The 19,658-nt window shown below is 33.0% G+C and overlaps 1 protein-coding gene across 1 annotated transcript in view; it reads left to right on the plus strand.

Moving 5' to 3' along the window:
- Positions 1-19,658, plus strand: part of LOC136350635 (metabotropic glycine receptor) — a 130,268-nt gene that overhangs the window by 30,448 nt on the left and 80,162 nt on the right. Inside the window, exon 2 of the mRNA XM_066302564.1 lies at positions 17,836-18,019. Coding sequence (XP_066158661.1) covers positions 17,836-18,019 — 184 coding nt within the window. The remainder of the gene's footprint in view (positions 1-17,835; positions 18,020-19,658) is intronic.

Below are 19,658 nucleotides of genomic sequence, written 5' to 3' on the forward strand. Positions count from 1 at the left end.
ATATAACTGAGATACCCCTTCAATTCCTCGAATTTGACACACCATGTATATGCATATTTCGAACGTCGGATAATATGATGGTAAGTGAAATATAGCCGAAATACACCAATGGATTTAGAAACTACAAACTACAAAAAACTGCTTTCTATCTGGCGAGAGATTGGAAATATCCAATGTATCTAAAGATGTTAACGAGATTAAAGCATAATAGAAATTACCACTCTGAAGTTTCTTGTTCCAAGCATAGAATCTCTAATGAGTTATCACACCGCAATCATTAACCAATAGAAAATACTCAGCAATCAATTGAAATGGAAAATAAGTAGATATACCATAATTCGTCAGAATGCTCAATCTACCGAAACCCGTCAGCATCATCCTGAGTGTATGTATTTGTGTATAACAGAACATTGGAGGAACGAAGATTTACTAAACATATGTACACTAAAAATTTTCTCGGATTCTGCCCTTTGCAGGGAATGGAAATATGGGGTAGCACTTGTGAATTTTCCTAAATAAATATAATATTGCAATAACTTTTCGTGTATGCATTAACATTTGTATTACGCGTCATATCTGGAAATTGTGATTTAGGAAACGAAGCTTCTGCTGGTATTTGCCTGTCCGTTGACTAATTAGAATTCCATTTCTAAAGCGGTTTTGCTATATTCTATGATTAGTCAATTTTAGTTGAGAGAGGGCCATATATTTGTTTGATGAAATTAATTGAATGTCATCATAGTTTTATTTAGAGATTTGCGGATGTAATTGTGGCATTTTCATACAGAATGTGTCAGATTTTATATGCAAATATACGATCGCTGTTGCGATAAATTGAGGTATTCTGTTTCCAGTGATGATCTACAGAGAATTGCATGAAAAACTGCAAAAACTACGGAAACGATATTCGGCACACAATTTTTAAAATTCAAAGACGTAACGAAATGAAAAGCTCTATAGCTTGAAAATGTATATAATTTTTACCAAATTTTGAGTAAACAACGATCGTCAAGTTGATTTCAAACCATTCGATTTCGACTTTGAATTTTAAAATGAATGATAATGTAATTTGAAGTGAATGATAATGAATAACAATCCAAAAGAGCTCTTGCCGTTTTTAATGTAATTTTCTGTGTAAATAGGGCTGTAGTCGGGCAGTAAAACGTAGAAAGACTTGCACGGTCGATTTGGTGGTGCAAAGTGGGCAACTGCACACATTAAGAACCGATATTTCATCAATTTTAATATTAGTCCGCAGAAAAATGTCAATACTTGATAAGGCGAATCGCAAGGAATGGAACATTTATAGGAAATAAAAGGTCAATTTGAATAGAGCTTATTTATTTTAAGTATTTTCTTACCTTAAATATATGACACGAATATTTATTCAACATGAGAATTTTACGTTCTCAAGTCAACAAAATGAACTACTTGATGCAAGTTGCAGCTTTATATCAATGTCATATTTACTTAATAGAAATGTTAACAAAGCTACAACGAGAAGATTGACTTTCTCAATTTGAGACAATATTTTATCTTGCGGATATATGAACCTAAAAATGCTCAATATGATACATTAATATTTAACTCGGGCTTTTAATTTTTACTGTGAACTCTTGACAAAACCTTTTCTACATAGAGGTTCTCAAAAGATAATATTGAATAGGTAAACTCGGTTTAGTTATTCGTCTTTTCGTCGCCAAAGTTTTCTTGCCACGTCCCTGTTAATAACTTTTCAGTGCAGCATCTCATAATGGTTAGCGGTACGGCAAAACTAACGAGCTTAATTGTTCAAATATCAAGCATTCAAAATCACTGTTAGCATGCAAAGCCAAATTCAACTGGTGTACAATGTTGCAAAAAAATACAACGTTTTGGTTTTATCCGATAGTCGGACAGATATGCTCAAAGGAGTGCACGTCCGGGATTGGTCGTTTTTTTTAATGTAATGTTTTTTTTACCATAAATGGTCACGTACGCCAGTACAGAAAATCGGTCAAATACGGATATTCTACGACCACAACTCAAAGGCGCATCCTCACAATTCGATTTTATTGAATAATTAATGTTGACCAACAAGAATGGAATATAGGCTTAAATAATTTTCTATTTCAAGACAAATTGATCACCTACATTCAGTATTAAATTGAAGTGGAACGATTTAGTTAAGTTAAAAGTGTAAATAATATAGTTTGCGTAGTGTTTGAAAATAGTTGGAAAATGGTATAAATCGTATTGCATAAAAACGCTTAAAATACGGAAAAGAAAGCATAAATAAAATTATATAATTTTAGAAAAAAAAGTTGTCGCTTACTCTTACTAAATTCACCCACATTCACTATTATTTTACTAAATCACTATTCACAATTGACACAGCTTCTATTTCATCGCACGACTATTTCCATTTATTACCCTTTCAATAATCAATAACAGCCAAAAATACTTCGGTTCTCGAATATTCGAAAATTGATATAAAAAATAAGCCTGAAACTACTTCTACATTGGTTTGTTATCTATACTACTTAAAAATTTCTGAATATAACATCTCCCCGCGGGGAGTTTATACTCGGCATAATAATATAACGTAGTTCTTTGTAACATTTTCCATGATTTAATAATGTATTCATAATGTATTAAACCACACAAATGCAAATAAATACACAATAAAATGCTTTGCAAATATGCAATTCTAGATGTTTCAATTCATTTCAAAATATTTGATGTTCTGAAACTTCCAAACGAAGGCAAAATTTTAACGTCGAAAATATATCAATTACACCTATCGGATCAGAAACTTAGGCAATTAACGTTAATTATGTAGATAAATTCATTACCTTGTTTTCGTTAGAACTTTACGGGTGGAAAATAAAATATTTGTTGCATAAAATTAAAATGTTCGTTCCAAAACTAATTTAGGATATTACTGGCTTACTCTAATATTAGCTGAAGTTATCATTAAGTTCATTTACTGGATGTTGCTATAACAGAATTACCTCGAAAATTAATATTTCATATATAAATTATCAAGGCATTTTATGCAATTTTAGCTCTCATGCAAAGTAATTTGAACAAAATCATGGGCTAAATAGTAGTCACGGAATAATAGAGTCATGGTCAAATCTGCGAAGTTTGTAGAAATTATTGCTAAAACTAGGAAATTAGGCAAAGCTAATGATATACCACTTTAGCTAATCTCGACACAATTTCAGGTTTGCAATTGGTCCTTTCACAATTGATAATACTCGTCTAGAGATTACAGCAAGACAAGTTGACATTTGAGTTGGACGCTTCATTACCAAATACACGTGGATTCTTCAAGGACCATTAACCATTGAACACGGTTGAACTATTCAAGCCCATAGTTAAGTACCAAGGATTTACTGGTCTGTGACAGTTTGAATGATACAGTATCTGTATTTCGTGGGAAAACAAGAGTCACAATTTTTTGCGTTCTTCACAATATTAACCAACCAAAACCAAAAGTTCCATTTAATATTCCGAAAATCGCCAAATATTTATACATGAACTGAACGTCTTTTCAAGCCGGATAAACCCCGGAACAGCTTAAACAGCATGTCAATCAAGTTTTATTCCTTAAAATATTAGAAGTTTTTCCCCGCTTATTATACAGGGCGCCCGGAAATAAGTACACCAAAAAGAAATGGTGGAATATATGGTTAAAAATAAGGGAAAAATGCTTATAAATATATGCCCAAAAATACCTTCCAGAGAAGCGATAGTTCTTTAAGTGAGCGGCTATGGCAAAGTTTTGCTTGCACCAATAGCTACACGGTTGCAGTTAAAATTAGCAAATTTGGAGTATTAAACTAAGTTGACACATTAAAGAAACTGATATATTCCGTTTCACAAAATGCCAACCAGAAGGGTGTATTCTAGGGAAGCTGAGGAAGATTTTGTTGTAACTTTTTTGAACATCATTTTGTTATCACCAATTACCTATAACTTTAATAAATTTTCAAAATGTTTTTTTTTATATTTCCTATTTGTATTTCAAAATTATTAAAAGAAATGATATCACAACGCCTTCTAGAGTTTGTTACAGTTGATAGTAAAATTAGATTTTTTTGTTAAATAAATGAAATTATTAAATGTTTATTTTCAGTGCTTTTTTCAATATCAAAAACATTACATGTATCGATATTTTAATTCATAATGATTAGATATAAAATTAGACGCAAAGTTTTCAAATCCTGTTAACGCGAAAATGTTGGACTTTAGAACTGTCAATCAAGAATACCTTTTTCAGAAAAAGTAATTTGAAATTTCATGATTTGCCTTTATGGTACTGAAAAATTGATGTTCGATAAAGTTACAGAAAAATCTAAACCCCCCCCCTCCCCCCATTTCCACGCCTCTGATATTTTTCAAAACAAGATACATCAGCTTTTTCAACATCTTCAGTTACCTTAGTACTCCAAGTTTAATAATTTTAACTACCCCCGTTTTGCCATTATTCTGAATAAAACCTTTTTTACAGTTCCTCCTTTAAAGCGCTGTAGCTCCTCTGCAAAATATTTTTAGGATTTATGTTTATAAGCATTGTGTTCTTATCTTCGATTACTTATTATCTACTAACCTCCCTTGAGAATAGAAAATAGAAAACATTCTCTTGAGGATGGTTAAAATTCAACGTTCCTTCCATAACTGGTATAGGCAACGTCAAAATGTATTTTGTGCAAACATGTACAGGAAATTTTAATTAGGGATTAAAAAAGTTAAGAGTTGGCCGGATGTATTGGACGTGACTTGAAATATGTAAGACGGTCTTTCCTAGCCACTCTTCTATTAATTATTTCAGCAGCGTCTGAATAAACTTGATGAAATTACTTTCTGTCACTTTTCCGCAATGCTGAGATTAATAGTTTAGTTGGACAGATATAAGAGTTTAATTCAAGCTAATTTGAGGAGTTGCTTGTGATTGGATAAGATTTTCCAACCGACGAAGATCAGTTTTTTGCGACTCGACTTCCGAAAGATTTTGATTAAGATTCCATGATCGATATATCAGAAAAACCATGCTAAGAAGATATAAAATATATTACTTTTAAACTTTTTATACAAGTCAGATAAAATTTCTTTATATTTTATATGATGTGTTTCAAACGTTTCAATATTGACAAAACAATGTATCCCTTAGATGAAATATTTACTTTCGTCCCGAATAAACCCACGTTAATGACGCAAATACGGGAGCAGGGCCCAAATTCAGTTTCAAGCCTTTCACGATAAAGGCCTTTATTAAAAAACCTGCTATTCACCCACTTAAAAAGTTATACCCTTCTGTCGGAATTTTTAGGTAAATCTCTTGATTCTAATAAATTGAATGCTGGTCCTTGAAAATAAAATTATTTTAAGGTGTTATTGAAATGATCCACATACTTGCAATATAGGAAAAAGAGGAAAACTACATATATGAACCTGTTATGGATAACTGCCAATCAACAAGAGTTTGTAAAGTGAACCAGCGTGCCATATCGTATCGAAAGCCTACTCCATGTCAAGCAATAACAGAGCATTATTCATTTAACGGTTGAAATCGTAAAATATGTCTATTACAATGCGAGCGACCTGTGGTGTTATATTGTTTAAAGCCTAAATCCAAATTCTTCATCAGGTATAATCGATAAGACTTCAGTCAATTGTCGTAACCGAGGACAATGGAGACTTTCAACAACTTTAGATAGAGTATCTAAGAGGGAAATGGGGGCCATACAAGAATAGCAATTTTGGGTCTCTTCCGAGCTTTAGGAGAAATATAGCTGCAGCCTTTTTGCCATGAACGTGGCAAATGCTGTTGTCTGAATGTAGCATTTACAATGTGAGTTAACTACATTCTGGCCTTTCGGGGAAGATTTTTTAATAAGATGTATAGTATTCCGTCAGGTCCAGGTGTTCTGTTGTTGGGAAACTTCTGCAAACAGGAGCGGAGTTCTGATAGCATAACGTGGAGTTGCATAGCTGAAGGATATTGCTAATTCTAATGCACAGCTAAAGGATATCGCTCATTTTCCAGCCCCCATTCAGAGTGCGCTATAAATATTTCTGTAGGTGGTTGTGGAAAATGGTATACTTAGTACATAACAAACAAAGAAAATCACTCATAAACTCATAAACAAGCGTGAAGTACGAGCCGCCGGCGAAGGCGCCAATAACATTTATTATCTTCGCACTAACCTAAACTAACCGATAAATCTTTAATGATATTACAAATAGCTGTCACGTCTTTTAACCCGACAAACATTTTATATGCCTCTAGTTTCCCTGTGAATGACAAAAGGATTCAAAGCAGTCATATCTATAATTTAACCTTGCAAATTGTGAATAATAAATCAAGCGGAAGAATTTATTATTTTCAGTTTATTTAAAATTCCTGCAGGACCTTTGATTCCGCGATTCTAGAATAGAAATGAGACTCTCCTGATAAATAATTAAAAATCGTTATGCGGCCTTTATGAAGAAGCCCTTGTAAAATCTTGGTCACGGTTAAAAGTAAATTTCCGTCCTTCGCGAGACTTTGTACACTACTTTCAAACGAATTATCAATCAATGGGCGTACTTTCCGATATGAGTTGAAATAACAATGAATGTTTCCAATACAATAACACGCTTATGCCTTCAAAAACGCTACCCAAAACACGGTATAATATCAATGGAAAAATTATTTATTTATTTTAAATTCCATCTGTTGAGCATTATTAGCATTTAAATGTTTTTGGTTTTGTAAAATTATACTAGATATATTTTTAACGCTTGTCAATACCAATTGTTGCATTAAATATTGGTAAAATTATGCTGCCATTTCATGTCGTATGATGTTTTAATTTCAATAACTGACACATTTTCTGCTGAAACAAAAAATTTGAGAACATAGTAAATTATATCTTATATGTAATGCATTCGCTCTGGTATTCCACCTCAATGAAATCTGCCTGCTTAGCTTCCAGGTGGATGTTTTCCCTTGCCGTAATTTAGATCTCTCCTCCTCATCAACCACTTAATAAACGCTTCGTTAAATTTGCTGAATACATTTATGTACATGCTCTAATATTAATAAGCATTGTTAGACTCAGTTTACCTAGTGATTTTCTTTTACCCATTCGCCTGAATTTACACTACTGGGAACTAGTACCTACTAAAGTTGCAGCGCTTGACTCGTAAATTCTCGGAAAACACGTGTCAACGGATTTAAAAATACGACCTGAACGTCCAACAACATATACTGAATCACTATTTATTTACTACATGTCTTTTTCCTTTATAACGGATTGGTGATATAGATAGCTAATGTTTCGACTGGATATAGAAACACCATAAGTTCACAAAAGTCAATCTTCAGATTGACAGACGTTGAATAGATTGTAAAAACTGGAGGTAAATAAGCATTCCTCTACCTTTGGTGATATTGGAAAAATTTTAGGTAACAAAATGAAATGGACAACAACGTCATTGTGATTGAGAAAAACTACCCTTCAATAATGTTTCGTGACGGCTTGTTCTCTTTTGTATGGTTAAGAATGTTAATTACAGTAAGTTGTAAACTATAGAAAACACTTTACGGTGGTCAGTTGCTTGACGGTTTTTAACCGCCACTGGCTAGGCAAACCATCTCTAACTAGGAACTTTCAGGATAGTTTCGTGTTGGCCCAGGTTGGCTACTTCTAAATTTGAGTCCCAGATGTTATGCATGTATAAATGCGTAGGATTATTCAAAAACATTCCTGCACTTACTGTAAAGCTTGCAATTATAAAACGTTGACATTGAAATCCCTAGTGAAATAATTATCTGAATCCAAATTATTCGTCTTTAATTAAACGACATACAAAACTTTTCACACGTTAGCTATAAAAAGCTACAATTTTAGGTTTATTAACTCGCTCAGAGTCCGTAAATTAAGACGAACGTTATTTATTTACTCTTCCGCCTTGTGGAAGCTCAAAATAGCATTTGAAATGAAGAATTTGGAATGAATCACAACCTTGAATGGGACAAACAAATTAATTTGACTTTATTAGGCTGATGAGAAAACGGATTTTTAATATTTTTTGTTCATTACGCCGAATTACATGTAAATATCCCTATATTAATATTGCGATAAAAAAACTGTTTTTAATTAAAAAAAAAACCATTACAATTAAACCCTATAGCACAATATATTTGCATTTTTATAAACATCATTGGGATTTCACATAAGAATTGGAAAAGTTTCCTATTCTACAAAGTCCTATTAAACTTCAGAGGCTATGGAAAAATTAGCATATTTTCCCCAATATTACCAGATCGATACTTCGGAGTGGAACAGCATCTTTTTAGCTTAAATTTCGTTTTGCAGGAACTAATTTCCTGTTAGTGCTGACATTGATTACTAATTTTCAGACAGGATTAATAAAAATATGACGTAAAAACGTGTCTTTTTTCATAGACAGCACATCTCCTAAAATAAATTACTTCCAGCATGAACTATTAGTTAAGAACACGTTTTAAATACGAATAAAATTGTTATTTTAAGAGCTCATTACTGACTATTATTACGACAGCTGTGTTATTGGATTTGGAAAAAATATCAAAAGACAAAAACTGAAGAAAAGTTCTCGTTAATAATATATGATCTAATTGAGTTGATTTTATCAATTGTCATATTTTGAGTCATGGGCATTCTTCCTATTGGCAAATTGTTGGTAATGTAAGAAATAGCTGCAAGTTTTCCATTAGGAAAAATAATTGTTTGTTGTTTTTAGAATGGAACAGAGTAGAGAAACGTCTATTTGATGTCATAAGTAAATGCACACATCCCTAAACAGCAGCATCAAACGGCATAGACCATACTAGTGGTAACCACATAATTTTCTTCTAAAACACATCTCTGCTAGAGGTTAGGATCATAACAAACAGTACCTTTTTGACTACTATGCGTATGGAATTTTAGTGAGTGCAAGTGAAAGGGAATTAGACGATTGATAAGTGGGAGAGAGACAGGCTATCGTTTTCCCTTCCATTGTCAACGATCGGCTACCGTCGTTTACTCACAGGCAGCATGCTTTAATGAAAGGATGAATGTACATAATTCTATGTGATTTTGGAGGACGCAAATTACGTGCATATAATCAAATTTGAATGCATTCTTCAAAAATAAGTTACATAATAAATTTTAATGTAGTCTGATTTCTGCAAATATCAGGAAAGAAATAATATTTTTAGAATGCATCATTTAAAAAACAAGACCTTTTTGTCACATGATTCGTCCTCGGATTGAAGCGTACTACTTGCGAGTTAACGACAGTCATTTATGATGATAGGGAAATCGGTAACCTGTCTCTCTCGCCCTTATAAATCGCCTAATTGCCTTTCGTTTGTACTTACCGAAACTCCATGTGCATAAGAGCAAAAAGGATACTAGATATATTTGAGTTTAATAGATTTAGCAACTAGTACGAAAAACATCTTCTAAACTTTTTCATTTTGTGCAAAAATATGTTATATGAGAGCAAGTCTACAAGTCTCTTGTAGAGATTTACAGATAGTTTCAGAACAAATATTCCATTAAGTATACTGACATACTTTATTTTTTAACAATCATATGAACATGTAATATGCAGTGGAGGTTCATTCAAAGGTTAAATTTTAGAATACTATTTTGAATATACGTATGTGGACGTAATAAGATCAAACTTCGCAACCTTATATGTATGTATATGAAGCGAATGTAGCAATTTTGTGCGGGTTAAGATAGTAAACAATAAAGATAGTAAACAACATCGCAATCTAAATATGGGTAAATTAACGAGTCCACCATTATTACCATAGTTTAAACAGTTAATAGATATAGTTGCGACTTCGAGAGTTCGAGTGATTCCAATATACTCCGTTTCAACGTAAACACTGTTTATTAACTTGACAAATAAGCACAACTACAATTTGGCAAGTAATAGTCTACCAATAAATTACTATTTCATTACTAAGCAGTTTAAATCGCTTATTATAATCGCTTTGCTGTTATACCTGTATTAGTCTTAGCCTGACTCATCCTCAATAACGGTCTCCTTTATTCCATATTATTTATTATCAATCAACAGTATTGTACACCAAGCTTGTGTAGTACATTATTATGACCCTAACGTCAAGATAAAATCCCGCAGCGCTCAGCACTGAGAGATCCCAGACGAGAAAATCATATTTCATCACTGCAGTGCATATGCGCTTTTTTCCACTACTGTCTTGCTTAAACTTAACTAAAAGACAACGCATCTTCATAACATCAAAGGTGAGCTTTCATTTCTACATTCATTTTTACGGTGACCATAAATAAAATAGCAAGGGATGACGACGACTCGTTGGCTCATTGCTCGCTAGGTAAATAATGCTTGTCATTATTGCTCTATTATTCAACGGGTTTTTAGAGAAAAGGCGGGAAAACGTATTTTACACTTATTGAACATATCGAATAATTGTGCCACTTATAGTTAGTAGTGGGAAAAATCGTTAGCTTCGTCAAAATATCCTTTAAATAATCATCTAAATTTTACAGCTTATCTGATAACAAAACAATAGAGAGAGGGATTTTCCTACCCCTTTCTTTTTGGCGCATTCAATTACAAATCCGACAACAATACAAATTCTCTTTGTATTCTTTCAAATGGAGCTATTCAAGAATAACTGCAACTTAAAACAATCTTAATCAGTTTTATTTTCGTTTATGCATAGATTTTAAAACGTTTCTATGCTGAATTGGTGTAAAGAACTCATCGATCGACCTCCTCTGCAGATAAAATTTATTATGATATATGTATACTATAGTAACTCGTTAATCTGAATGTAGTGGACATATTTAATTCATTTTTTGTCATAAAAAGTTTATTGGTTGTTCAAGTTAGAATTGGAATTAAATTCGTTTAGTAATATCATCAGTGTTTTGCACCTGTACTTCAAATGGACTTGGAGACGTGATTTGTCTCTTTAATCGAAAACTACAAATTGCTTAGTGACTCCAACACCGGACCCCTTCTCTTCTCAAAAGCCGTATTAAAGCAATATCTCCTGGAAATTTCCAGCTTGGCAACAAAATTCTAATTTGGACTATTCACTTATTGAGGATCATTAGGATTAAGGACTGGATTGTTTTTCCCATCCCTCTTTAAATTGGATCTATTCCTGGATAAATTTGCATTTACATGTGAACTCATAGGAGCTGACGACACTTGAATTAATTTCATCTTTGCCAAAAGTACTTACATAATTTATTTCATCAAATATTCCTAATATTAAGGGAGCATAGTATAATCCTATTATAACTTACCTCATCTTTTCCTTCCTCTGAAACGGGAAAACAGGGTGTAAAGCATTCCCACGACAGCCCTTTTGTTTCTGGATCATAGTGCGAATTCAGGTTTCATCTATTGTTAGGATTATAATACTAAAAGTTGGACGGATATTTTAGGAAATGACCGCAAACCACTTGCCTTTGTTAACAACGAGTGATTGTTTTATTTCGGTTTTAACACTCAAAACTTTATTTTAATAATAGTGGAAATAAAATAGGACATATGGTGGTTAAGTGGAAAACTGAATTTAAATAAACTATATTTTTTCGTAAAAAGTAAAGCACCAAAAATGTTTTTATACGACATCAATCAAATATACTTGACCTTTTTCAAAGGCCTCGAAAACAATATTACAAATGCACATATAAGCGTTAGACGTCAGACTTCAGAATCCTAATACATCAAACTTAAAGTTTATACTCCATTATATGGAGCAAAGCTTTAAAAGCTCGCTCTATTTTTAGATGCGTGCAGGCCAAATTTATTAATGAATTTTCATTACTCAACATGGTATGGCGTGCCTTGTTTAACTTGCACAAGATTTTCCACTATTAGGACTCGAATAACTTTGGCAATCCGTGCTCTTGAACTTACTGCTGTTTGTAAGTTCGCCCTATTAATTATGTTGTTAGGCCAGACACGTAAGGCAATTTTTCATATCTGAGGGCAGGGCGAATATTTAGCGGCCATATCAAGCTCGTAGAATCTATTCTGGTGATGGGTGTGTAGAAATTACCATCGTGAGTTTGCGTTTTATATAAGAATACTTTCGAAGATGGTGAAATTTTTTCAGATTAAATCTGGCTTTGATTATTTTTTAAAGGTTTTATCACTGAAACGAGAAATAGAAGAACAAAAATATTTTAAAATAAAAAAAGAAGTTACGTTTTCTGTGAGGAGATGCGGTGTTTTAAATTTTCCAAATAAGTGTTTTTTCACATTATTCTTATTACTGATCCGCATACGTAAATTGGATATTTTATTGTTACCAGCAACAGTTAAAATAGAGATTCGCGATTTGATTCCACTTTTCAGTGCTTTGGTTTTATTCAAAAATTAAACCAAGCTTGAGTAAAACTTCGCGTATGCAAGAAAGGTCCAGTCGAGTCAAGTAGTCTCATGATCTAGTATTTAGTCCATTTTATTGAAATATTACGTAAGAAAATATAAGAAAATTTTCAGGAATGACGAAAGTATACAAACAAGCTCAGGATAACGTAAAGATTCAATTTACGAAAAACAAACTTTTACACATTGATTTACGCTGATTAGTTTTCATTTAATTTTAATTTTATTCTAGACTGTAAAATGAACTGGTGAAAGCCACTTTTGCTGAGATTAAAATTCCCGTGTATCCCAAAAAATGAATTAAATACAAAAAAAGGATTACTCATTTCATATGAAAACAAAAAAAAATCCGTAATTCCTAGGGTACCGTTCTAATTGAAGAGCGAAAAACAAAAAATATATTTTTTAATAAATTTCGAGGTTGTATTAAAATTAAGCCGAAGCACAATACGTAGAATGAAACTGGATGGTCAGCAATTTAATTCTGAAAATACTAACTTAGAAGTGGTCATGGAATATTTTCATTAAAGGTTAGGCATGAAGGTAATTAAAGGTTTTTCTTACTGGCAACGTGCCAGATAGGCTATTTGGATATTTACCTGAGGGTCCACTTAAAAAAATGTCACGAATAAGTACAAAATCCAAGTCAAGTTTTGCTGGCTCGCATAGCGACCAGGGTGAGAAGTAATGGGCCGTAAAAGGTATTAAATAGTCATTTCGGATTAATTCCCTTAACGGAAAAATAGGAGATTAGAGAGACCCTTGTGAGCTTCCAGCGGTTATTAAAAACCAATTAAGTCCTACATGCTTACGTTACACTAAGCAAGAAGTTGTTTATTAATCCCGGGATTTGTCGTGAAATCTTAAATGAACCAATACTAATTAGTTTCGGTCTGATATCATTCGGGGTTGGTAATATATACAGTTTTATTTCCTTCGTAGCGAGCGATATCGCCTCTAATATGTTGTGCCTAGACCTAAAGAGTTATTAGATTTTATCTCTAACTAGCGCGAACTTTCAGGCATTAGGATTATACATTTAACAATTTAATGCTGGAAAAGCTTGGAAAAAATCATTGAGATAGCTGAGTTGTTTCTGTAGACAGTTTTCTAATTTGGTAATTTGAAATCTATAGAGTGATTTTATTATCGTCATGAAGAATATATTTTTAGCTTTAAAACATAAAACATTTGTTTTTAGATATCTCGACTTTCCAACAGTTTTAGTTAAGAAGTTCAGCGCTTTTTTATTGGCCGACTAATTCCTCCCCGAAGTTTTTCCTAACAAGTTGAAAGTGTTAAGACCAGATGGATTAAACTTAAATAATATCACTTTAATATTTAAGTTACGAAAAACTTCGCTTAAAAACTATTCAAGAATTTACAGCTGGAATAACTTGGGGAAATTATCTCTTTGAGGCAGCTAGAAGCAAAAATTATTTCGGTGTTCGGTGTTAGTAATTTAAGTAAAAGTTTACTCATCTTCATAACAATTATGGCTGAAAATTATTTCTTACCAAAATTTATCTCATAATTTTATAGGCGGCTTGAATTTCCACGAGGTTTCTCTTCAATGCAACGAATTAATTATGTTTGTCAACAATAATTCCACTGGTAATTGAACCAATTAAGACAAAATCTTTAAAGTGGAAACGGAACTTTTAATTACATTTTTTTAATTCGAATTTTTCATGTTGCATAGATTTCAATAGAAATGATTCAACTCTGTGACCGTATGAAAAGCGACTACAAATTCCATTAAAACATTTGTTTAGGCCTCATATAAGTACTTTATATATGCACAGTTGGTATCTCTATACCATCCCCGAATTGTATAATCAAATAGACGGGGCTTGAACGCTGGACCGGCTAAATTTAGCTAACTACTATGTTTGCATATGTACATATAATCAGCACAAATAAATTTTCACTACCCGGTACAGTTACCGCTAAAGCTGTGTCAAGCCATAAACCAAGTTACACAAGTAATCCCGATATAATTCCTCTTTATTATGCTTTACAATTTTTTATTATCAGTAATAATGCTATTCAAAGCTTTATCGCGAAAAACAAATGGACGTCCCTTAAATTTCTTCAATTTCACTTCACACTCCCAACAAAGGCATATAAAGTAGACGTTTGAACAAAATGTCACTTGCAGTATCCCCGGCTTTTTGTTGGGGGAAAAGTCTTCACTTTCTCTATATATACTAATCTAAAACGCTTTCTGTTTATTGTTTTCTGTGTCATTTACATCAGTGTCTAGATAAAATATATGAGTACCAAAATAAGTCTGAAGCGTTGATAAGCAAGGGAAAAATTTCTTTACAGACGATTAATCGTTTCGAAAACTTCTTTTTATCGCATAATTTTCTATTAACCGAGTAGTGATAAAAACAAGAACTATGCGGATTTTTAACGTGATATTTATTATGTGAAAATAACAACAAAGAGAAACTTTGAAAAAGAGATTTTGATGAGACTCTCCGAAAATCCTAGATCGTTTGTTTTACTATAGATAATTGAGGGAGTTAAAGGCAAAAAGCGTAAAATCCACTTATGTAGCTTTGGAAGGCAGGGCAAGAAATCGACGAGAAACTTCACCTGTCTTGTTTGTAAGCTTAAATTTTCAGCACTAAATCGTATTAAATTTTTTCTGTTTATATCGGCTTTCCAAAGAAATAGCACTGGAATACACCTAAATGTAATTTTACTAAGTAACTCATTTCCATTAAAACTAGACTTCATACGTTTTGCGGGTAACCGCCTCAAATACATTCTTCGCCTAGTGAGGACTATGAACAGCAGCAACAAAGCGACCGGAAGTGCAATGCAAGCAGCTTCATCGACGAAAAATACAAATATTATACATACACTGTTGATGAGTCGCTTACAATACAATATCACGAAAATCGTAAAAACACTATTGCTCTCCAGATTTTAACCATATTCATATGTCTCCGCTTTTTGCATTTAACTAAGTTACTCATAGTTGAAATTTCAGCCAAATATCTCATAGGTTCTAAGAACTCTAATAGAGAAAATACTAAATGGCATTCAAAAACGAAGTTACCGATTGCCCGAGTTTTACTGGTAATGTAAACCACACTCTATATATAAATAGATGCTTCTTCTTGTTTAATACAGATAAGTATAGAATTGTGAGTTATGCTAGGATTGATAGATCATTGTGAATGATGATAAATGTGAAATGACACTAACATATTATACGTGACATAAATAAGAACTAAAAGATTATAGCTATAACTTCACTTGCACTATAAATGCGATTGTGCTATAAAGTTTTATGTGTCTACTTGTGAAATATATATTTCTGATGGCGACGTTAAAAGTTGGAATATGTTGGTACCATATTGTAGTATTTCGTTGCAAAATCTGAAAATTCCTATTTGGCTTATAAACAATAATATATAATAATTTCGAACGCTAATGATTAAATAACGTTATACACTACACTCAAATTACTAATATTTACATAATCAATACCGTCCACTACCGAAACTCTAAGCGTTATAAGCAGCTTTCTGGTTCCCTATTTGTGTCAATTAAGCAAACCCTACCCCGTGTCCTTAACACATCAGAGTGGATTAATTTGCCTTTACTAAACTATTGAATTTCGGGTTTCCCCAGGGCCTACATTTGAATATAGATTTCAACGGTATCCCGTATTGTAGATCGGACAGACTCAAATGGAAACTCCAGAAATTTACCGAAAAAAAACATTTGCTAATATGGATCATGCAAATTTTAAACAATTCATTTTGGGAAGGTTTATTTAAAAGGAGCCTTGTATTTCTAGATTGCAGTATCGGTTTCGTTGCTATGCACATGAAGTTTTAGTGAGTGCAAGCAACAGGCACATATTAGGTAACTGATAAGTTCGAGGGAGATAGGCCACCGTCGTTAACTCGAAAGCAGCACGCGTTAATCCGAAGAAGGATTATATCACAAAAAGTGCTTGTTTTTCCAATGACGCGTTCTTAAATACCATTTCTACTCTGATATTTGTAGAAATCAGACTATATTAAAATGTATCGTGTAAATTATTTTCGAAGAACGCATTCAAATTTGCATGTAAGCGCATAATTTGCGTCTTTCAAAATCACGTAAAACTACATCCATCCTCGGATTAAGACGCACTGCTTGTGTGTAAACGAAGATAGCCGATTGTTGACAATGGAAGGAGAAACGGTAGCCTGTCTCTCTCCCACTTATCAATCGTCTAGTTCCCTTTTACTTGCACTCTCTAAAACCCCATACGCATAGCAGCGAAAAAAGTACTGTATGTTATGATCCTAGAATCTAGTAGAGTAAAATTTACTACATAACAAATAAAATACCTTAATAAAGTTTAACAAAGCGTTTAATTTGTAAATAGTATTATTATGAATTTTACTACTTTCAGCAAAAAAGACTTCGAATTAAAAAAAAATTAGGTGTTTCGTTTAAAAAAACGATGTTGACCATAAAAGGTAGGAGAAGGTGATCGTGAAAAAAGTTTACAGTACATAAAGTCGAGCCCCCGAAAATGAAAAATACTTTATTCAAACAATTTTTTCGTAGATCTGGGTTTCAAGATATTTGCATTTAATTTATCTAAAATCACTCGGTATAGTTATTCTAGCCTAGTTTTAAATAAGAGCAAACATTCGTCAATTTAATAAAAATCAATATTGTTAGTTGCACGTTTTTGGAAAATTCCATGTGCAAATCTATGAGGAAAGAAATGAATTTTTGGAATTTGGTTATTAAAGACATTCACGAAATGGAATAAAACCGAGATGACGATATCCAAAAAATTTAAATCGAAACAAAACCAACTCTCGATGGAAATTTCCAGACTCAAAACCTGGCAAATAATTAGCCAGTAAAAACTAAATGGGGCTTGTGTTAATTGCAGTTGCACCGCATAAAATGAAAACACTGCTCCGCCATTATTTACTGTCCTGCCATGTTACTCAAATTACACGTTTTGTGCTTATTCAGTGATGCATCGTCTATCTTTTGTTTTATCTACGCCCAATGATTTATTAATTACCAACTGGAGATTTCTTATCATGAAGACTCGAAATTTTCGGGTAAAGCTAAGCACTATTAGCTAGGAAAACTAATTTAACATTTAAATCCCAGATTTAGTTTTTCATTTACAGTTTTAAATTTATTACTTCAGCTCCATTTTAGTGCATCTAAATAATAAATTATTACTCGACAAACAGAGATGTTGAAGCTTTGTTAACAGTTTTAATAGTTACAAAAACGAAGGTAGAGCCACATGTTCGTGGCATATTTTTTAAATTTTAGATCGAAGATTAAATAAGGCAAACGTATTTCCATTTTCAATTTCTCGCATGTGAAAAAATGTGACCAAACTTGTTTCCGATATTTCATAAAAATTCTATTTTGTTTCAGGATACACAACTTATCGCATCAATGGGACTGCACCCGACGTTCAAATACCCGAAGAGATTCTGGCAGTAAAGTATGAGGATGGGAAATGGTCCAAGCCGTACTATGACTGCGGCGGAGGCAATATTTGGATGCTCACATACACAGTTCCTTTCTTCGGATTCAAAAACAACACCTACTTTTTCATGTAAGCTAATGTCGTTTCTGGCGAGATTTGCGACTTGGCTCGAAAATAAATACAACTAGTTTGCCACCTTGTTACCCGAGAACATTCATCGGTAATTTAATACTACCGGATTTGTAGGATTAATGATGGCTCATGAAACAGGGGCATCACTTATGCTTATCCGAACTGAACATTACAATCTGCCTAGGGAAATTTCAACCGCTTTTATCCGTTCTTTTAAAATGTAAAATATAGTATTCCGGGAGGAACCATCGCTAGCTTTTGCGATTAGATGGAGAAAAGAAATATCTCTTCCAGGGAGGAGAGCTACACCGCTACTTATAATCCAGATATTTCCGTTTCATTTAACATCGTCCGCTAGATGAAATGTCGCCTAGAGCTGTAGCCATTAAAGGAGTTAATTTTTCGGCGAAGGAAATGTGTTCTTTTTTCTCTCTTTCAAATTTGCTTAGATATCTCAATGGAAAATGAAGTGCGTATTGAAATATTGAATATTTGCACTATGTTGATAGAATTTTTCTACAGCAAAGTTGACATCGAGAAACAACAAAAATCGTTGTCACAATTCTTAACTTTCTCTTCATCTTTAGTAACTGCCAAATATCACAGCCCTTAAAATTATATATACTTCACACAATGAATTTTAAAAAAATAGAATGTGCAGGATAATTTTCAAAATTAGAAAAAAGAAAGGCATCTTTTCAAGAGAATGCCCCTATATTTTGCCTACAAGACAAAGCAAGAAAAAACATTGTTATAAAAGACACACACCGCTGTAAACATTATTGAAACCTTAGGTTTATTAAAGGTAGTTTTAGGTTAACTTAGCCATCATAGTACCCTTTATTAGGTAGCAAAGATATAATATTTCAAAGTAATGAGGGCTTTGATCGTAAATGTGTTTGATGTGTAAGGACCATACCTTTAAATTTGGGTTTTGCGACTAGGCTTCTTTGACCCCTTTGACCTAAAGTTAATAAAAGTTATTTTGCTTAGAGCTCTTTCTCAATGATTTAAACTGCAAGAAAAATTTTATTGTTTGTAAGGGTGAACAGGGGCTGTTTAAAATAAATGGGTCTATATTTCTTAAAAGCAAAGATTTGCATCTGTATGCGCTCTACAAATTAGGGGTGTGTTCCTAGTGTTATGTGCATACATAATTAATGAAACCCGAGGGTGCTAAACAATTAACTTAAAACTTTGTTGCGGGTTTATTATCTAACTAACAGAAATGATTTTTCCCTCTATTATCCGGGACAACAAACGTAAACTAGAAAGAAACCGCATTTAAATACCTCTGGAAAGCTTTTCCGGATAAATGGCCGAGGAAGTCGTGACAAGGGGTATAATTTAAACTTACAAATTTGAATCTTTCTCCCGAGACCTACTTGGCACAGACTCCAACTTTACATTTTCAATAAACCATTACAGCATTTATAACGTTATCTTATGCGCGAAGTATTAACGGAAGATCCTCGGACTTTCCAAAATGGCCAAATCTGTTAGGGAGCCCGAAACAATCTCTCGTCTCTAAGAGAAATCTCGAGTGACAAGACACCAGAAAGCACTCAAAGCTTGTATCGAAAACGAAAAGGCTCGTTTTAGTGTCTTTTCATGCAGTCAATCGTATACTTTTAGA

Source organism: Euwallacea fornicatus, chromosome 3 (assembly GCF_040115645.1).
Source record: "Euwallacea fornicatus isolate EFF26 chromosome 3, ASM4011564v1, whole genome shotgun sequence".
Lineage (NCBI taxonomy): Eukaryota > Metazoa > Arthropoda > Insecta > Coleoptera > Curculionidae > Euwallacea > Euwallacea fornicatus.